At 33.2% G+C, this 22,792-nt stretch overlaps 1 protein-coding gene across 1 annotated transcript in view; it reads left to right on the top strand.

Moving 5' to 3' along the window:
• Window positions 1–22,792, top strand: part of KIAA0825 (KIAA0825 ortholog) — a 373,867-nt gene that overhangs the window by 55,194 nt on the left and 295,881 nt on the right. Inside the window, exon 6 of the mRNA XM_036279227.1 lies at window positions 2,865–3,534. Coding sequence (XP_036135120.1) covers window positions 2,865–3,534 — 670 coding nt within the window. The remainder of the gene's footprint in view (window positions 1–2,864; window positions 3,535–22,792) is intronic.

The raw sequence follows: 22,792 nt of genomic DNA, 5'->3' as shown, positions 1-22,792 counted from the left end.
TGTGTTTTGTTTCTGTGTCCCCAATGTAATTCGGTGAGCTATTTGTTTTTATTTTTTTTTCTATTATTTTTATCAATAAAATGAAGTTTTATATAAATGAAGATTACACGTAACTCTTGGGGGATTTATGATGTGATGTATACCACAAAGTATATATATATGTACCACAATTATTTACCAGAAAAGTTTATATTTATTGCATTTTGTGTTCCTTCACTACTCATTTTCTCTGAGCTCATTAGTAAGCATGATAAGATCACCATTGACTATATCTATTAACTAGCATTGTCTGTCCATTCTCTTCATCCCCAACCTGCAGGTATATCGGGTTCTTTTCAATCAAGGCAGCAATTTATATGAAACCACTGTTAATTGGTGGATAATTATTACATTGATCATTTTTTGATACTAACCACTCTCTATATTAAATAAGTTTTTATAGCCTTCAATAAGAACGTTTGTTTTATTACTCCAGTATCTACAAGGGCGGTTAGCTTGCAAAAACAGTTTCCCAAAGAAACAGCGTAAGTGTTAGAAAGCAGTGTTTCTGTAGCTATGGTTTTGATTTAATTTAGGGAAAAAAAGGGGGCACCATTTTTGTCTAAACATCAAACATTGACTAAGGCAGATGTGGAAAATATCTTGAGGTTATAGATGGCTTAGGATGATAGAATCAGATGAAAACAGTTTTTGACTGTTGTTATTATTGCAGATGTTTCTTTAATGTTTACAAAGTAATAAATGGAAGAGAAAGGAAGACCATGTGCCCTGAAGCCTTATTCTTTTAAGAAAATCCTCTCACCCGTTATCTCTTGAAGGTGGAGCCTTGAAGAATAAATATGGATATAGTTATTCCTTTAATTTCTATTAACAGGCATGTGTATTGAATTTCATTAATATTGATGTAATAATGCTTTCTCATTTAATTAAAAGCAAAGCTTTTAATTATCTTTTAATCTGTCTCACATAAGTCATTCTCTATTCACTGCAGGGCAAAGGCCGCCTTAGTTTTGCTCAAATTCATTAGACTGATAGGCTTGTTTGAGACCTAGGGATTTTTTTTACATAATTGATCATGTTATTTTGAGGAAAGACCACATTATTAAAACATCCAGATTGAAATGACCTTATTATCAAGTTTTTACGTGATAAAATTGTCAATCTCGACAGCATTTTTCATACAACTATGTTTTTTTCCAGAAAAACTTTCAATTTATTAATTATCTAGCTGTTTAAATAAGAAACAGAGATCCTTATTATGGCGATTATCCTGAAGTTATTTTCAAAATTTAGCAATTATACTAAGCACATATTTTAAACCTCTGTAGTCTATTATACTTTGCTTGATCAAATATTTACACTTATTGACTAAAGAAACCCAAGATTGCAGCACTAATATGATTCACTTGCTTTATAGAATTTTATATAATACTGATGTTCTGGACTCTAGCTAAGGACATTTCTTTTTGAGAAGTATCAAAAGAATAAAATACATGGAAAAGAGAGAGAAGCTGCAGAAAGGCCAGTGCACTTTGTGCCTCTGTAGAGGGTAGTAGATTGAACGTGGACAAGGATAATGAAGCTGAGGACCCATGCTGAGTTCTACACTTTACTGCATGTGACGTTCAGAAAGTAACTTAAACATGCACTTCAGTGTTCTTACCTGTAGATTGGGTTTTTAAATGTGTATGTTACAGAGCTTACATAATGAATGAGCCAAAGACTGTATGGGAAAGTGCTTTTTATATAATAAAATACTATATACATATTGAGTATTATTTATTAGAGATAGAATATTAAATTAGACATTGAAATGCTTAGAATGACTGAAAGCAAATTCCTGGAATTTGTCTAGTAGTTGTTTCTAATTCTGAATTACACATAATAACCTGTGGTATCTTTGTCAATAGAAAACTTCAAAGCCAGCCTGATTTTATGCCACTTGAACCTTTCTTCCATTTTTCTTTTAACCAGCTTGTTGCTACCTAGAGAATATAAACTAATTTCAGCATTAACAGAAATAGACATAATTAGGAAAGTCAGCATGTAAAGGGAATGTATACATGCAAAATTCAAAGTCCAAAACGGAAGTAATTTTTTGTCCCTTTACTATTCATAATTACACCTACCATTGTTTTCTGTCAGCATGGAAAGTGTAAAGGAATACTTTCATTTCATCTTTTGGGGAATTATTCTGAGAGTATTGTTTCTCTGTTTTGAGTTAGTTATTTCTTTGGAGAGAACTGAAATATTCTCAGATTAATTTCCAAAGTAAAATCTTTCTTAACATGGAATTTAAATGAAAATTAAAGTCTTTGCGTGTGTTAAATGTTATTTCTCAGGATAGCAGCTATTAGTAACCCTTAGGCACATACAACATTTAAAAGTCTCCATTTTGTATGCTCATTTGGAGTTTTATAATAATTATACTCATTCAGGCATGGAAATTATTTACCAGGAAGTAATTGGGGTATGATCTTGAATTTACCTTATTTTAGGAATACAGTATTTCAATTTATGTTTTACTGTAGGTTTTTATTTAGAATTTTTAAGCTGCAGTTTTTATACTGCCTAGGTTATATCAGTGGTAGATAACAATGAAGGCTAAAATCCATATGTCTAGAAATCTAATTGAAAATAGAGTTCATCACCTGGACTTTGCAAAATTGAACGAATCATAAAGCTAACATTCTAAAATGTCTGAATTGATTAAATGTCAACTGCAAAAAAAATCTTGAAGACCATGATAGTATTAATTCTAATTTGAAATAAATTACTATGAAATTTTACATGACTATAGAAATCATTTTTCTGTTACTCCTTTAGTTAATCACATTTCTAACATTGTAATTTCCTTTCATTAGCAAGCTTTGTTGAAGAATGAACAAAATCAAGAAGAACTGATATTGGATTTACTTTGGGATCTCTCCTGCCAGAGCAGCATTTCATTTCCATCAACTCTAAGTGGAACATCTTTCCACTTCCTCTCTAGGACTTCTCTTCATTCTGTTGAAGATCATTCCTCTATGGATGTCAAGTCTATATGGGATGATATAAGACTACATCTTCGACGCTTCTTAGTGAACAAATTACAAAGCCATAATGAAATAAACAATTTGCAGCAAAAAATTTTGTTGAAAAAGCAGTGCATACAACAACTCTTGTTTCTTTATCCAGAATCAGAAGTTATAATCAAGTATCAAAACATACAGAATAAACTGTTGACTAAACTTCTGCAGAACTGCTTTCCTTCTTACAGCAAAGAGTCAAATTTAGACACAATGTTTCATGGATACCAAAGCACAATGCTTAAGTTATACTCAATGATAAAAGAGGATTTTAACACACTGCATGAAATTTTAGCTCCATCCTCAACAGTGAAATTTATTAAAGAAACTTACCTGGATACTGTTACAGAAGAAATGGCAAAATTTCTTGCAAATTTTTGTGAGCTGCAGTTCAAAGAAAGTGCTGTCCGTGTGATTAAAACAAGCAAGAGCTCCAGCAGGCATAGAGGAGCAGTGCATGCTTTGGGTTAGTGATTTTTAAAATCTCTGTTTGGTTTAACTTAATTTGATATCTTTAATTTTCTATTCGGTTAAACCTAATTGCAAACTTGAAGGTAAATAAGAAAATAAATGTTATGAAATTTTGCAGTATGCATTCCTTTTTCTGTAAGTATAGTAATAGAAGTGTTTTCTTTCCTGTTATTTAAATTATTAAAGATAATGGAAATGTAAGTCAAAAGTATTGCCAGTAAGTGATTTTTTTTAATTGCATAAATTATTCGGTGAAACTGTGTGTATGTGTACATATACATATACATATAAACATGCATATAGTCAATAATATATATGTATTATATATATGTGGTATATATACTAGAAAAGTATAATTTTAACCCATTTTAGCTTCCAAAGCTGACGTATTATTAAGTAAAAAGACTTGTTGAAAATTTGTTGAAATTGACATTAACTAAAATTGGAAGTTTAAAATTATAATATTTCAGTCAGCCAATTCCAATCAAGAGCTATTATGAAATACTAAATATAAAATTCTATATTATAATTGGTTACGGAGGCAATACATTTTAACTATAGCTGATTTTTAATGTTTTTTTAAATATTATTTTTATAAGAATATTTACATATAAAAGATGATTTGAAAAATGCCTACTTTTAGTCAAAGATAAAGACAAACTACTGTGATGCAGTAAACTATTTCTTGTCATTTAAATTTCCCACCAGTGGAGAAAAATCAATGTAAAAATATATATAATTATTTTGAAAATTACGAGTAAGCACGCTTTTACATAAAACTCTGGCGTTTCTAAACAGGATCATAAACTATGCTTTTTGAAAAAAAATAGTATTTGAAAACTATCATTTGGTGAATTGCTGTCTTTGACTTCATGATCACTTTATACAAATTTATATAGCTAACAATATTTTTGCTTACCTTCCTTAATGAAATGCAGGAATACTAAATTACTCTGATATATGACTTTTCAAATATTTTAATGTTTTCTCTTGAAGTTTTTATTTTCCCCCAGAAAGTGTATCACATCACAGAATAGAGCTGCATCAGCCAATTTTAGGTTGTGGCAGAACACAAAGTATGTTAATTTAGGCACAGTGCAATTTTGCTTAAAGCAAATATATTTTCATTTTAATTGTTAACACAAATTTTAAATGCACTACATGAATGTACTTATTTTCTGAAATTTTTATATTCTCTAAAAGAATTTCTGCTTACTTATAAAGTGTTTTTGATGTGAAAGTTTTATATGTGCTAAATATAGTTTATAACAGAAGAAAAGATCCATATGGTTGAAAATATGTTTAAGTTGCTATGGAGTCTTTAAGGCTGATATTGAGATGTTTTCTCATTTGTGAGAGAAAACTATGTGTGTCGGCTTTAATACCAAAATTTGAAACATTTTTCCCCAAGTCCAGGTGCACTGATCTTTCTCAAGATCCTTTATCTGAACTTTGGTATAAATCACTTGTTACGTGAATGAGTTCCATATGTCAGGCACTGTGCTAAGCATATTACATTCTTTATTATCCTAATTTCATAAACAAAGCAAGAAACTTAGACTAACTTGCCCTGGATCACGTTGTACAGAGGCAGGATTCATATGCAAGTCTTTGTGTCTCTAAGACTCGTGTTTTCAAACACTGTGCTATTGGACCTTTTCTGAAAGTGTATAATTAAATGTTTGTCATTTGTAAAAGACATGTTAAACAGTACTGTTTGGGTGGGCTACCTGAAAATCTACTCAGTTCAGCTCTGTGGGGCACCTATCATAATAAGCAAGTCATTTAGCAGCTATAGTGTTTAAGGTATTAAGCTAGACACACAAAGGGAAAGAAAAACCAAATGAGTAATTTCTGCTAATGCTGTACATACTGTCAACCAACTCCAATTTGATCAACATTACTAATATTTGAACCATGACCAGATTTTATTTATTAAGGAAATACAGTTTAATATGAGCAAAATGATGACAATTTATTCATATTTATTGATAAAATTACAATAATTTATATTCATATTTTAATAAAATTTAGATTGCTTTGAATGGGTTGCATGTTATATTATCTTTAGTATATGTCTATATCTTTATGCTCATCAAGTCTGATATTATTCTGAAACTAAAGAAAGACATTCCTTTTTGTTGTTGTTGTTAATCCTCATCCAAGGTTATTTTTTCAATGATTTTCAGAGAGAGTGGAAGTGGGGAGGGAGAGAGAGAGAGAAAGAAACATTAACGTGAGAGACACATGGATTGGTTGCCTCCCGCACAACCCCCACCAGGGCCAGGGATCAAACCTGCAACCCAGGTACACGCCCTTGACTGGGACTCAAACCCAACTTTTTGGTCCGGGGGCAGCTGTTCTAACCACTGATCCAAACATGCCAGGGCAGAAAGACATTTCTTAAGTAACAATAACTAACATTTATTGGGTCAGACATTGATGTACATTATCACATTTAACCCTTCATTATCTCATCTACTCAACCAGGTAGGTGCCATTATTTATTATCTATATTGTATAGTGAAGAAACTAAAGCATAGAGATATTAAGGAATTTATTCAAGGTTCCAGAGCAAAGCCAGTATTCAGACCCAGGTCTGTCTTACTCCAGAGCCCTTCCTCTGACAATGTTTTACTGCCTGAAAGAACAGGATGGAAATCCACATTCCCTGAAAACACTGTTTTGTATGCTAACTCTACTTTAGGGTCATCATTGATTTACTTTTCTTGAAACTCTTCTCCTTTGAAGACTACATAATGCCAATTTGAAAGCTTTTGGTTAAAATTTCTATTTTGTAACCTATTGATAATCTTAAACAGGCCTTAATCTTAAACAAGTATGTAAGCTAGCCCTTTTGTTTCAATGTTTATTGAGATATAATTCACATCTAACATTGTGTAAGTTTAAGATGCACAGTGTGTTGATTTGATACATTTATATATTGGGAAATGGTTACTACTGTAGCATTAGCTAATAATTCCATCACTTCACATAATTAGCATTACTTTTTAATGGTGAAGAGAACATTTAAGATTTACTCTCTTAACAACTTTCAAGTATATAATATATTATTGCTAACTATAATCATGAGTCATACATTTGATTCCCAGAACATACTCATCTTCTAACTGGAAGTTTATACTCTTTAACCAACAGCTCTTCTTTTTCCCCATCCCCCACCCCTGGGAACTCTCTTTCTACAAGTTCAGTTTTTTTAGATTTCACATATGAGTGATAGCATACATTATTTGTCATATGACTTATTTCTATCAATTTCCACCCATGTTGTTACAAATGGCAGTATTTCCTTCCCATAGCTGCATAATACTTGTGTGTGTGTGTGTGTGTGTGTGTGTGTGTGTACGTATTTCACAAATCTTAATCCATTCATCTGTAGACAGACACTTAGGTTGCCTCTATATTTTGGCATGTATGATGCTTATTATATTGAGGTATATTTCTTTTATATTCATTTTGTTGAGAGTTTTTGTCATCTATAGAAATCATATGATTTTTATTTTTCATTTTATTAATGTGTTGTATCATATTTATTGATTTGCATATGTTGAACCATCCTTGCATCCCAGATAACTCCTTGATCATGGTCCTTTTAATGTGCTATTGAATTCTGTTTGTTAATATTTTGTTTAGAATTTTTGCATCTGTGTTCATCAAGCTATTGGTCTGTAATTTTTTTTTTTTTTTCATTTTCATTTTAGGGTTCTTAGTTGGTTCTAGTATCAGGATAATGCTAGACTCTTAAAATGAGTTTGGGAATGTTTCCTCCTCTTTGGTTTTTTTGAAAAAGTTTGTATACTAGTCTTAATGAGCTAATGTCCCATCTGTTTATGCATATATCTACCATGTTCTCAATGAGCTAGACAATTTGGACATACTGATTTTTCAGTGAATTAAAAATTGGTTGTTCTTCCCTGAATGATCTGTAAATTATCTATCTACACACATATATATAAATATATGCATGTTTATAGTTATGGTTATAATATATACAGAAAGAGTATTATTTGAGCATTAAAAATAACAATTGCTACTTATTATTTTGTATAAGGTTTTACATATGAGTGCATTTAATCTTCCGAATAGCCCTTCATATTATTCATATTTTAAATATGTAAACTGAAGCTCATAAAGGTAAATATTTTCCAAGGCCACACAGCTAATAATCCACAGAAAGATGATGTCTCTGTTTGTAGTTAGTTATAGAAGCTTGATGTACTGCTAAACTCCATGACAAAAACTGTGCAAGGCACTATGATAATTAGCAAAAAAATTTTCCCGACCTGGTCAACTAGTTCAGCTGGTTAGAGAGTCATCCCGATATACCAAGTCTGTGTGTTCGATCCCTGGTCAAGGCACATACAAAAATCAACCAATGAACCCATAAATAAGTGGAACAACAAATTGATTCTCTCTCTCTCTCTCTCTCTCTCTCTCTCTCTCTCTCTCTCTCGTTCCATCACATTTTTTTTTATTTTAAACTTTCTGTTTTCTATTCTCATTAATTGTTTTTGCTTTCCTTTTTTATTGACAATGAGTCATAACTGACTCATGATTTGCTTGTGCTTATTAACAAAAATTACTGACTAGGTGCAGCTTTTATGCAGTTTTATTTTATTTTACCAGCAATCCTTTCTGTAGTGGTGTTCACCTGGGCACCCCAGAGTGAGTTTCACCTGCAACCATGTAGTTTGGTGTTGACTCAGGCTCTTCTGTACATGTATTAAAAATATGGTGACAGTCTCTCTAACCATTTTCCTATGGTCAAGTATCAGACAGACTATTTTATTTACAATAAGCTTATCCCTTGATTTAAATTATACATTTGGCATTGTATAGTAACCTTTATTTGCCTTTATATTCATGTGATTTTGAATGCTTTATTTTGGGGTGAGTGTGTGCTATTTTGGTATTATAATACATTCAGAAGTGTATAGCTTGTATATTTTAATGTTTGAGGAAGATGATGAAACAATGCTAATATAGATATTAGAGACTCTTTGTGATTTGGTGATCTATCCCAGAAAAGGACATTGTTATTTTTATAGACACTCTTTTTACGAAGTTTCAAGAATGATTTAAGAACCAAGATGTTCTCTATAACTGGTTTTGTTAATCCATATTCATATATTTCTCTAATAAGTTTTCAGGAAAATTATCATTTTATTAAGGTTTATGCTGCATTGTCTTTTTAAATTTAGTTCATAAGGATTTTATAGTAAAAATAAACAGCTTTCAAAAAGCTAGAAGTTTGCATTTAGCACTTTGATTATAACCTGACTGGTCAGTATCTGGGAAGTCAACTTTATATTTACACATGTACAGGTGTCACTGATATTTCAGGAGAATAGTTTCATTTTTATATTGTAACATTCTTCTGTGTCTATATTTGGAGTAGCTAAGTGATCAAATTACTTTAACTTTTAAAATTATATTTTCTTTAGGTTTAAGAAAGTTATTGCTACATTTCTCAATGCTTTAAAAAGAAAGTATTGTTTATGTGATATAAATTTCAGTTAAATAAATCCTGTATTTTAATATGAAGTGATGTAATTAGGATACATTTCATGGTCCCCTGTATAGTTTATTCTGACTTTTTTTTTGAGGTTATTATTTGCTTGAAAAAAAAAAAAACTTAAGAGAATACAGTACATGCCTTTGAATATTTGGAAGGCCTAAACTTCTGCGGTCGTGAGAGGGTGAAAGTGAGCGGCCCCTAAAGCTCCTTCCCTTGCACAGTCCCTTGCTGTTCCGACTCAGGAAGACGGGGTGGGGTGGGAGGAAAGGGAATCTATCTGAGGATGAAAAGATCTTTAAGGGTAAAGAAAGCGCTCAAATGAAAATAAAGGTAAAGTTCTTTTTGTTTTAAATATCACAAATCAGATTTTTTGTCACCATTAAAAGTCTAAATTTTAAAAAGATTCTTGGACTGGGGACTCATATCTGTCATTTTGTTCGACTTTAGTACCTGTCTCATCTCCGGTAACTTTTCCAGAAGTGCTACCATGAAGCTCCATGAGCTTTTCTAATGGAAACATGAGCTTATTCATCATTTGCTTTTTGTAACAAAAACATCATAGAGCAGATAAATAGACTGACAAGCCTGTTCTATGTCTTTTCCAATGCTATGTGAAATCAGTTTATTGGCCACTTCTGAGAAGTCATCTGTCTGCACCTCTAGGGTCGTGCATCATCTTCCAGCTTTGGCTGACCATTAGAGGTGTTCTAATCCAATTGTTGCATTTATTTATTTATTTATTTATTTGACAAACACAAAATAGATGAAACAAATAACTGTCAGTAGTCTTGACATCAACATGAGCTTCAAACTGCCAGTTGTTGACCACGGAGCACATTTTTTGCCATGGGTAAGATCCATGCCATGGAAATTGGTCAGGCAGTTTTTGCCCTGAACATCCTCAGTAATTTGCTTGAATTTTCTAAATACAACTTTATCATTTTGCCAATCAGCTAAGCTCACTTTAAAAACACGACTCTTCTAGGCTTACTTCAAAAACACAACTCTTGAGACTATCAGATGTGATTTTGGTTCCTTAAGTTCTTATGACTAATGGTCACATTAAATATATATATATCTGTCTTTATTGATTTTTCAGAGAGAAAGATAGAAACATCGATGTGAGAAACATTGATCTGCTGCCTCCTGCATAGCCCCTACTGGGGATTGAGCCCAAAACCTTACCCATCTTCACTGTTTTATCATAATTGCTATTTTTAAGTGAAATACTGGTGCATTCCTTGTTTACAATTACTTTACTTGCAGAAAGTGAAAAGTGCACTTGATTGAAAGTCAAGGGTGCTGGTCCTGAACCTCCCACCTCCTTGTTTTGTAACCTTAGATAAGTCATTTAACCTCTGACTTTTTCTAATAAGATAAAAGGGTTATAGTAGGTAATATCTAAGAACCTTTTAACTCTAAACTTTTCCTGACTCTGTAACTGACATTGAAATCATTCCACAGCCATATTTTATGCCTACAATTTGTCATTGGAAACGGCCACAGTTATTTTCTCTGCTAACAGCACAGCTGTATTAGCTGGCTAAGCATGTGGCTTTGTATGCCACAGTAGCAGGTACAAAAGTCTTCTTTAGACTTTATCTATGTGATTTTTCTTCTCCAACTGTAACTTGAAAATAACAATATCAAAATTGCCCACCTCCTGTGCTTGCATTTTTTATGAGGTCAGGGTGTGAAGAGGGCGGTGAGTGATTAAGCACAAACAGGAAGTGGAGTCTCTCAGTTTACATCTGAAGCTAGTCCTAGTAATTATTTTTGGGTTTTCCCTTTGGTCTTACAACCAAGTATTTTTGTTATGTTTTATTGTTTAGTTCCAATTTTTATTTCTTGCAGGAGCATTTTTAATCAGATAATTGAAAATTAAGATCACAGGCAAGAACTGGAAATGCAATTATTATTCTGTCTTGTTGATTGAAAAGAAATCCATAGGCCTTTTCTCTGGCATGCAAGGCAGGGATTTAATAATGACCTGTGTTTTGGCCTGGGAAAGAATCAGCTCCTTTCTGCAAGGCTGTAGACTGTAGGCATGGGCAGTACATTTTCCCCAAAAAACATCTCGATCCATACAAATCCCTGTGTAAGTACAAAAGGAAGGACTCAGAATTAGGCCTATAAAGCATGGAAGAGTGATCTTGTCCTAAGAGTCTGTGGGTAAGAATTTCACAAGCAATATTATAATGAAAGCAATTATACATATTAATCATTTAAAAATAATTTTAGTTTTTTTTCTTTTCTTTTTTCCAGTCTGTAAAGAAAGTCAAAAGTGATGATTTGAGCTTTGGCATAATTATTGCTAAAGCCTTTTTTCCTACCAGTTCTGTTACATGCATGTTCAGTGCCTTCTTGAGACCTCTCTTAAAGTATGGTAGGATGACCATGCCATTCGCAGAGAGAAGAGGGTTTGTCTTTCCTTTTTCTGAGCCATGAGGTCATTCTCCATTCAATCTGATTCCTTTTTGGACTGTCAATCTCTCCACAGTAGAAGTGTACAATGTGAGCCATTGGGGTGAGGGTAAAAATTAGAATTATTCATTTTTATTTCATTCTTTGTATGATAGGCAGGGCACATTCTTTGTGCCATTTAAGATTGTGTATTCTGTGTTAAAATTCCTCCCAGCCATTCTGATTCTTAAGTTTTGAGAAGGGAAAAATAGCATAGATTTTATTTTGTGGGAAATACATGAATAAAGTATATGCTTGGCAAAGGATACCACTTAAAACATGAATCCAACATTAATTTCTCTTAATATTTTCCCATTGATCACCCTCACTTTTCCTTATTACCTGCTTACAAATATATAGAATGATTTATGTAATAATACTGTTATTTAGGTACATTTTACTCACTATGCACCATGCTAAGCACTTTATGCACTAGTATACCATTTGATTCTTGCCATATCTTTGAAAACTTGGATATTACCCCAATTTTCTAGGTACAGAAACTGAGGTTGAACAAGATAAGTAGCTTGCCCAAAGTCCTGCTGCTAGGAAGTACCTAGACTGGGATTCAAGTTCATTTCTGAATTATGACCAAGCATATTCTTGTAACTACTATGACTTTGTCTTTTGCTAAATAAATTCACTTGTAAGATAAAGAATCCTTTTATAATTTGAAAAATAATTTACATTTTAGCCACAGATCCTGATTTTTGTGTTACACTTTCTGGAATTGTAACATATTTATATATTTTTCTGCATATAAAATGAAACAAACTTGAATTTTGGAAGGAACTGTGATAGAATGCAAAGCTACATCACTAGATTTTCTGTTTGGGAAATGTTTGGAAAGAAAAAAAATCCAAACATTACATATTAATAAAGAAAAAGGAAAATAATAACATTAATATTTGACTTAATGTAAAAAAAAAGTATTTAGATGGAGACTCTTATTTTTAGAGATGCAAGTAAGCTGCTTACATTTAAGGCTTTTTGTTAGAGTTAAGCTAAAAGTAAGTTACTGAAATAGTTGAAGCAATTATTTCTAGGTTTGAGATCCTTATTATGATTAATTGATGGCACCATTATGTTTTCAAGATGCTTCCACATTTTTGTTTTTTGTATTTGACTTAACATTGCTAAGTAACTACCCTGGAATTTGAACATTCAGCAATTCTATTTCTTGTTTACGGGGGAAAAAAACTAAGGCATTTTGGCTGGATAACAAATCAGGTTTGAGACAGAACTAGGAAGTATCTTCCCACTGCACTTCCATGCCTCATAAGAAAATAAGCAAAAGTCTAACCTTAGAATGTTCTTTCCCTAAGGAATTGATGGTGTTTTAAAGTTTTCTTCTAAAGGTTGTATATACTGTGGAAATTATTTATTTAATATTAACAGCAAAATAAAAATTATTGAAAAGTTTAGAATAAAATTATTCTAAAAGTGAAGTTTACTTTGCAACTCTTCTATTTTGAACAAAGAATATGAACAAGTGATATACATGAGGTTGCTGTAAACCAGGAGGTCATATTCTATAGAAAGTGAGTTGCTAACTCACTATGGAATATTCCTAAAGCTTTTCTGAATTCTGCTTTCCTCTGTGAAAATTATTTTTTACTCTGTATCTTGAATATATGAACATAGAAATAAATGCTAATTCTTAGTTCCTTTGTTTTATATGAAAACATTTATAAGTTTTTGTTACATGTCATGAATCCCTAAATTTTTGTTTAATATAGGGCAGAACAAAAGTAGGTTTACAGTTGTTCATACGGAAAATAATACAGTAATTAGTAAAAATAATACAAGAATAGCCCTGGCTAGTTTGGCTCAGAGGTTAGAGCGTCGGCCCGCGAACCAGAGAGTCCCGGGTTCAGTTCCCACTTAGGGCATGTAGCTCAGTTGCAGTTTGTCCCTGGCTCTGGTTGGGGTCATGTGGGTGGCGACCAGTCGATGTGTCTCTCTCACATCAATGTTTCTCTCTCTCCCTCGCTGCTCTATAAAAACTAATAATATTAATAATAATATAAGAATAAACTGTGTTTTACGTACTCACAACTGTAAACTTACTTTTGCCCCACCCTGTGTGGTTTTTTTCCAGTGGAATATTATGTTGAATATTGTTTAATTAACATGTCTTTTTTTCAAGTTCTCAGAAACGTAACACTCATCTTCTGGTTATTATACTAGTATTCATTTATTAGAACTCAGTGTTTTTTTTGTTGTTGTTTTGGGGGGGGGGGTACGTGCCCCTAGTGGGAACCGAACCTGGGACTCTCTAGTTCGCAGGCCGACGCTCCAACCGCTGAGCCAAACTGGCCAGGGCAACTCAGCGTTGTTGTTTTTTTCTTCATAAGTGTTCAAAAAGAAAAGGTTAAAGAGCAAACACACATTGGTAAGATTCCTTAAAAATGTAATCTTTTTAACTAGAGAAGGAGAATTTAATTGTTAATCCAGCACTGCAACGTTCTTTATTAAGAAAATCAACTTAGAAAATGTACATTATGACAGAACATTTTTTTTTTTTTTTATCCTTACCCGAGGACATTTTTTCGTTTTTTGTTCAGATAGAGTGGGAGGGAGAGAGAGAGAAACATCGATGTGAAAGGGACACATCGAGTGGTTGCCACCCGCACGACCCAACCAGGGCCAGGGACAAACTGCAACCGAGGTACGTTCCCTTAGCGGGAACCGAACCCAGGTCTCTCTGGACCACAGGCCCACGTTCTAACCGCTGAACCAAACTGGCCAGGGCATGACAGAACATTTTTATTGTCATTATATATAAATTTGGAAATCTTTGACCATCAATATTACATCTTTGAAGTCAATCATTGAAAATGAAATACAGTGTATTGTCTAGATCTAAAGCAAAACTGATTCATGTCTGTTTTTGAAATTTATTTTCAACATTGAGTAAAAAACATAAAGACCTTGCCTATTATTTAGATAACTGTAGTTTACCCTATTACTAGTTTAAGTATTAACAGAACAATAGGAATTACCAAGTTAGCAGGTAAGAGCGAGTGAGAGATGAAAATCTAATAAAGTTTATGTAATTATGATGACAGTGAAATATAAAAAACTAAATAATTTGAATTTTTGTTATTTGAGATTTCTGTACCATGATAATACTGAGCTCATTTTAGAATAACTGTCATTGTATTGTTTGTCCTCCAAGGTAAAAATTACTTTAAGTTTAAAATTTAGTATTAGCATTTTCATTAGCAAAAAATAACAATGCTAACTATAATAATTAGTGGAGTTGCCCTGGCCGGTTTGGCTCAGCGGTTAGAGCATCGGCCTGCGGTCTGGAGAGATCCGGGTTCGGTTCCCGCTAAGGGCACGTACCTCGGTTGCAGTTTGTCCCCGGCCCTGGTTGGTCGTGCGGGTGGCAGCCACTCGATGTGTTCCTTTCACATCGATGTTTCTCTCTCTCTCTGTTCCTCTCTCTCCCTCCCGCTCTACCTGAACAAAAAGTGGAAAAATGTCCTCGGGTGAGGATAAAAAAATAAAATAAAATAAATTAAAAAAAATAATTAGTGGAGTAGACACAGGTTTGAGAAATAATCTATCCTGAAAAGAAGAAAAATTAACTCCAAATTTATGATGATCATTGTCAGAGAAAGTTGTATTATAAAATTGTTTCCTAGTGCCTTCCTATATATTTTTTCCTGATTGTACTGAAATCAATTATGGTTATCATTTTAAAGTTTTTTTTGTAACACAATAAAATTGTAATCCTTCAGCTATTTGAAGAGGGTGTACTTTTAATGGACATTTTTTTTTAATCGTTTTTCTTAGCCATGGTTACAAAAGCCACAAAGTTCACAGTTATTGGTACAAGAGTCTAGTTAGTGGAGCCTGAACCCTGAAGAGAAATAGGAAGGTACAGCAATTAGAGCCCCTTTAAGACTTAATAGCTAAGATTTAATGTGGAATCAGTATGTAAATATGAGAATAATCCTTGCTCAACTTTATAGACAAGAAATTACTGCACAGATTTGGTTGAAGCTTATGTCTAGTCACTCCCTCTAAAGAGACTTGTGTTGTCTTTATTGAGCTTGAGCAGTTGGCCTTAATATTTCATTACTTGGATTAAACATATATAAATTTATATAAGCTTTCTATGTTTATTGATGAGTGATAATCTTGTTTTTTGCCTTATTTCTGTGACATACGGTGGAGAACAAAATATAAAGGACTTGTAGGAATTTGAGTTACAAAAAGATATATAATTTCTTGACATTTATGGCTATAACTGAAAACAGAATTACTAAATACAGAATTTAGTGAAGGTCACTCAGTCATAAATCAATGTGAATTTGTTTATTATTTTTTGTTAAATTTTGATAATGTGCCAAGGTTTCTGGGACACAAAAAGGAAACCAAAAATCAGACAGATGTTTGAAAACATTAAATACCCTGAATAAGTTTTGCATCTTTGTGGTTTTTTCCTGCTATCTTGATAGTTCTTTAAAGTTCTGTCATTTTCAATCAACAGAGAGTACATGTGATCAGTATATCTGATAAACTTGTCAATGCCTCTTTAACTCAGGATTCCCAAACCTTTTCAGTTCAGACCCCACTGCTTCATTTCAAGTATCATCTTGATAAGACAGGGCTATGTCACGGGCATCTGTGAGTAGCCAGCTCAGTCTACAACTAATTTGTGCAGGAAAAAATTAAATCAGGAGGTAAATTATTTCATGATTGCTCATTCCCAACAGAGTTGGGCATCATTCTGAAGAAAATATCAAATAATTGGTTTCAGGCCGTGTCAGACACATGCAATTCCCTTCTCTAATGGCTGTGTGTGGTAGCAGCAGGCCTCAGGGGTCAGCAAAGAACTGGAAATAGCTTAGTGCCAGGCACTGCAATAGAGAGACGGAGCACATAGGAAATGAAGTGGCAATAAGTACAATCCATAGGGGAAATGTGCTTCACTTGGAGTTTAATATATCGGTTCAGAATCTGGCAGGAAGCCATGCAACAATTGTTTACCTTTTTGTCAGCATCTGCATCTGTTCTGTTTTGTAAACAGCAGTTAACTCTCAGTCAGTAAATGGTAGAATCAATAATAACTGTTAAGGGATTTCCTTACCACCCCCCCTCCTTTTTTATATTCTATAACAAATGTACGCTACAAACAATGTTTGCCTTAGATTAACAGGAAACAGACATTAACAGGGTCAAAGGGATTTGGTTGGGAACATTTTATAGCTTCTTAGGTTTACAGTAATTATATCTGTGTGATTTGAATGTATTTTGTAACCTATCCAAATTAAACTGTTAAAAAAATGCTAGCAAGCAGTAATGAAGATGATTTTTTATAATTATCTTAAGTACTGTTTATAGAAAACTGCCGGCACTGTTTGTAATAATTTAGTTCTGTGCAATATTGTATATTACAGCTGCTATGCAGAAATATTAAGTTGCCTTTTTCAGTTTTAGGAAATTAGTGATTATATCCAGCAGTACTAATTATTTTAAACATACAGTTATTAAAAAAAAATTACACACCACAGTGAGACATAAAAAAGGGTCTATCTGTGACTAGTGCCTATAAAACTAAATATATCATTAGTAAATGCAAAAGAAAGAATAACACTACTTTTAAGTTCACTCTCTTCAGGGACCTGCGTAGATGAATGCTGTCATAAATGCAGGATTGTTACAGTAGTTATGGCATCACTTAAAAGTGAATATCACCAAGATCAGAGGAACACGTTATTGCTAATGGGATTTATGCATGCATCTCCCCATGTACTACTTTGAAAATTTACTCCTTAAAATGTCCCCATACACAATTGCTAAATTGCCTTGTTTTAACTTTATAAAACTACTTCATATCTCATTTAACCCAAACCTAATTTCGTTTTCTTCTGTTTTTACTTATTTAATAAGCATTAAATCTTGAGCTTTTCCATTAATTTTTCTCAGTGTCTGACTCCTTTAATCTTTCATTAGGTTACCATAAGGCACAAATAAAATCTGGGTCACTTAGTTAAGATTTATATCTTCTCTTTTTTTTAATCTTTTACCTCCAGTTGTTTAGTATAAATTTTTCAATTTTCTTGGGAATCATTTTGCTGTTTCACTTATCTAAATTATTTTGGCCCACAATTTTTTGGTAGTTTGTAGTGTTTTTTTATTAAATAGATTTAATTAGAAGTGAGAATTTAGAAATTTAGATATCTTTCTTAACTCCTCTTTAGACTAGAAAGTACTTTAGCTTCCTTTTCTTGACTGTGCATATTATTCACTTATTTGGCATGCTGTTAATAGATAATAATATACGTACAAACAAATTATATGTACATTGTAAATTCATGTTATAACTTAGAATATCTAGATTTTTGGTGCTTTCATCATCATCTGAATCATAATCCAGATTTTATAAATTTGCACTTCAAAGTCATATATTTGAATGAAGTATAGCATGTTTTTAAGCTTAGAAAGTAGAAGAGTTGCCTTTTGTAAGTGTACATTCTATCCAAAAATAGAGAACCTACCTTATTAATTCATTCCATTATGACATTTACCTGATTCAGTAAAAATGAAATAATTGAACACTATTACATGCTTTTATCTATAAATATAAAGAAAATATATTTTAATAATTTATTTTTTATTGTTAACAGTATAGAAAAGTTTGTTTTTAGATTACAGTTGGCCATTGAAAAACATAGACAAAATTTTGAAGTCAGTTCTCACCTTTTACAATTACTTTCTTTACCAAGAAAAATGGTCACATGTTACCAGAAACCGCTCTACAAATTTAAAGAATATAAAAGTGACAGACTTTAGCCTTCTTCATTGTTTGTGCTGTGCCTCTTTCAAATCTACTTGGTAGAAATTAATCTCTTTTGCCATCTCGTTAAATATTTTAAGTCCCACCTTAATCTTTTAATATGCAAGTTTAAAACTGCTATGATTGAAATTTTCTTACCAAAGGTCAAAATGTTCAAAGTTTTATAGTTCCTAAAATAATCTAAGTGGCTATCCTGCGTTATGATAGCATTAACTATCTCTAGCAGAGCTTGAAAATTGCAATGGTTATTATATCCTGATGGAATCTGTAGGGCATTCATGGAGTGATGGGTGTTGTCCATGGATCATTAGCTAATTGAAAAAAAAATTGATTGTTAAAGGTAGCCCTTTGTTGTATTAGGTGAAGGCAATAATTATTATTCCCCAAGCAAAGGGAAAATTAAGTGCTAATTAGCAGGTTATGAAGTGTGCAATTGTAGTTAGAGCATAGCAGTATTTTCCCACTGGTAGCTAATGCTATCTGGGGATCACAGTCAACAAATTGATTGCTGATAACTAATTGTATTTTTCAGACCCTGCAAAGTATTATTAAATGTCATGAGGTTACTCAATACAATAGCAAAGTTTTGTATTTAAATCTTAACTTGTAATAAAGTTTGAGTTTTTTGCTGAATTATTTTAGAATGTATCCTGTGTGTGATTATTTATATATATGTTTATCATTAATTGGACTTGAAGTCTCTATTCAATTATAGTTTTATTTCCATGTTTTTTATTTTTGATACATCTTTGAAAAAAAACAATGATGTAGCCTTCTTTATACTAATTTTTAAAGAATTTGCATGCAATTAGCTTTCATAGTTATCAAATAAAATTGCTTAGTTATCTATGTTTTCACAGCTTGGGGCATCTAGTCTTTATTGGCGATATGGTGGAGCTGACATATTTCATGCTTAGTAATTATGCCATTACTTAGATGTGATCTTGAAAAAAGGCTTTTAAGATATTTTAAGTTGGGCCCTGGCCAGTTTGGATCAGCGGTTAGAGCGTCGGCCTGCGGTCCAGAGAGACCCGGGTTCGGTTCCCACTAAGGGCATGTACCTCAGTTGCAATTTGTCCCCGGCCCTGTTTGGGTTGTGTGGGTGGCGGCCACTCGATGTGTCCCTTTCACGCCGATGTTTCTCTCTCTCTCTCTCTCTCTCTCTCTCTCTCTGTCCCTCCCACTCTATCTGAACAAAAAATGGAAAATGTCCTCAGGTAAAGATAAAAAAAAAAGATATTTTAAGTTGGTATGTCCATGCAATAAAGGGCTGAGTACTGAGATTACTATTTTTACTATCACATGGGCATAATTCTAGATGTTAACTTTGATTTATAATTAAGAGAATTCTAGAGAAGCAGTCTCTGTTAATATATATAGTTTGTGTTTTCTCAGGGAATTAACAGATTTGTGCTTTTTTCCTAGTCGTTAGAATGTATAAAATCTGGTCATCATCTTGAATCACTCACAAAAATAACATTGTTCATCTCATATCACTTTGGAATCACTCATGCCACTTTGTGATAAAAAACAAAAGAGACACAGCTGCTTCCCCAGTTTATCACATCTAGCCTTCTAGCCTCCGAGCGAATTCCAAGCATAGAAGTCTCACTTTGGCACACTGGAAGTCTTGGCTCTCCAAACAACTGTAAATGGCTGCTTTCCAATCCTTGTGCTTGGTATGAGTGAAAGCAAATTCCACCAGTGATGAAAGAGAGGGGCTTGACAACTTTCACCCCAGTATATTATTCATTGTCCCTTTTGAGACAAGGAGCACAGGGCAACCTTTAGCCTCATACAAAATTCTCATTTATTGCTTCAATTTACTTCTTCTCTGATGCTTCCAAACACCTTGGAGAAGTATGACTTTATCAATAAATTCCTTATTTAAGATATCTGAAGGGTCTGATAATATTCTTCTTATTTCATTTGTTAAAATCAGAGCAATTTGCAAACTGATCTAATTGGGGCTCTTGCTCCCTTAGGCTCCTTTGAATTTTAAGTACATATTTATGATCAGAACCCTTAGTAAACAGGCTGAAATCATAGGCCTCCTCCACAGCATTCCTTTGCAGGGCCCTGCCACTTTGGACCAATGATGAGGCGTCTGGCTCTGAGAGGTCTAGCTCCCCAGAAGATGTACAAGGGTGGAAGAATCAGAGTGGACTCTCTCTCATTAGGAAGATACCCATATTTGCTTCTCAAGTGGCAAGACTTTCTTTCTGAACCCTTGGGAGCAGTCAGAGAAGTTCTTGAATTGAGTTTCTTTAAAGATAGCCAAGAAGGGAAAAGGAATGCTTGCAGCGTGAGTAAGAGCTTAGACGCAGAAACGGACTGTCAGATAGAGAATGGAGTGTGGTGCTGTGGAGAGAGCTAGAGCAGAGATGAGACATTCCTGCTAATGACCTCAAGGTGAAGACAAGCATCCTCAGTAGGAGGGCAGTGTGGTCTTACCAGAGGCCTTCCCAGTCAGAGCAGAAAACTGAGTTCTGTGGTCAGGAGAGAGGAGGTGGAACCAGAGGGGAGGCAGCCCCACTTCCAAAATGAACACCAGGAGCATTTCTGGAGCCCTGGTTTGTTTGGTTTGTTTCAGAAATAATACAGATTTGTGAGAAATGAAAGCCTTGAATACATTTCCTCATATTAACAAGGGGCAAAGAAATGATAAAATTGTGATTGTTTAGATTGTTCATGAAAATGTTATGGGGAAACTCATCATTTAGGAAATTATGTGAACAGGGCCAGATTTCCAGTGGCAATGGGAAAAAAGAAAAACCAGGATTTAAATAATATAGTGCAGTATTTTTACTTTTTGTACAGTCCTTAGTGCACTATTAAACATGTAAAGTTATGCTAAATTATAGATTTTATAAACATTATAAATTTGAACTTTTTTCTAGGATACCTTTGTAGATTTTATATCAAATATTTAAGATCTGAAATAAATGAAAATAAAGTGATATACTGCTAGAACTACATTTTTTTTTTTAGGAATGACTTTATTACTTAAAAAATTACCAGTAATAAATTTCCTTATAAAACTTAAAACACCAAATATATATTAAGGAGAAAGTAAACTCCTCACATTTCCTTCTCTCCATTCCCAATCCCTAGGATCACCAATCTTATTTAAACTTTGTTGAATATTCTAGAATTTTGTTATGCACATATAAGAATTAATATATAAATCTGTGTTTTAAAAAATGAGATCAAACTAGACATATTGTTCTGCAATGTGCTTTTTTCATTAATATTTCATGGCCTCCTCCCATGTCAGTGCAATCTGGTCTGACATTCTTTTCAGCAGCACCATGATATTCCATAATATAGATGTAGTTTATTTGCATATGGCTACATTTAAATTTATTTTTATCAGATTTGTTGACTCACTGGATTTAGAAATATCTTAATTTTTTTCTTCCCAAAAGGAGTACATGCCCAATGTTATATAAATACAATGCACATACACATATATGTGTGTGTGTGTGTGTGTGTGTGTGTGTACACATTTTAAGTGTATAAAGTAAAAATTGTTAGGTCTCTTTTACCTCTCTACAATTAGTTGTAGCATCCTAAATTAATCTCCATTAATGGCTTGTACCCTTCCATACTTATGCATGTGCATGTACTATATATCTACATTCTACAAATTCCTCTGCAATTTTTAAAAACCTACTGTATCATGGACCTCTTTTGTCTCAACATGTACAAAATGATCTGCGTTATTGTTTTTACAGGCTGCGAGCTATTGTGCTTTATGATTATATCATTACTTAATTATTAACTAACTCCTGTTGACAGATATTAGGACTTTCAGTTTCTTTCCTTTGTATGCTCATTTTAGTATTTTTGAAAGTTTTATTCCCATAAGGATATTCCTGAGCCAGAGTAAGCTAATTTAAATTTTGACATGTAAATGTAAATTGCCCTCTAAAACCAATATACTCACTGGGTTCTAAATACAAATATTCAGAAGCATGAATATCTAGATTGATGCATGTATTCATTTCAACATTGATTCATTATGATGTGTGTGTGTGTGTGTGCGTGTGTGTGCACATGTGTGTGTTAAACTTTCTGTGCTTGCCTGCCTCCTCCTGTTATTGCTTTCTTGTCAGATATCCTCTCATGGCAAAAATAAAAGGAGGGGGGTGGGCAAAGAGATGGGGTGAAGGAGAAGAACTTAATGCTCAATGTCTTGGAGCTTTGGAGCCAAACAGACTTGGCTTTGCATTCCAACTTTGCCACTTGGCAGCTATGTGGCCCTGGATGGGTTGCTTGTCTTCTGTGAGTGTCAGTCATTTAATCTATAAGATGGAAATGATAATAAAACCTACCTCATCGTGTCTAAGTTTTAATATTGATATTATACATAGTGCTGGCACAAACTATATTATTATCTAAAACATATGCATACATACATACACACATATGCAT

This window comes from Molossus molossus, unplaced genomic scaffold, assembly GCF_014108415.1.
Source record: "Molossus molossus isolate mMolMol1 unplaced genomic scaffold, mMolMol1.p scaffold_m16_p_3, whole genome shotgun sequence".
Taxonomy (NCBI): Eukaryota; Metazoa; Chordata; class Mammalia; order Chiroptera; family Molossidae; genus Molossus; species Molossus molossus.
Note: the sequence above shows the minus strand (reverse complement) of the source record. Positions and strands in the feature narration are given on the sequence as shown.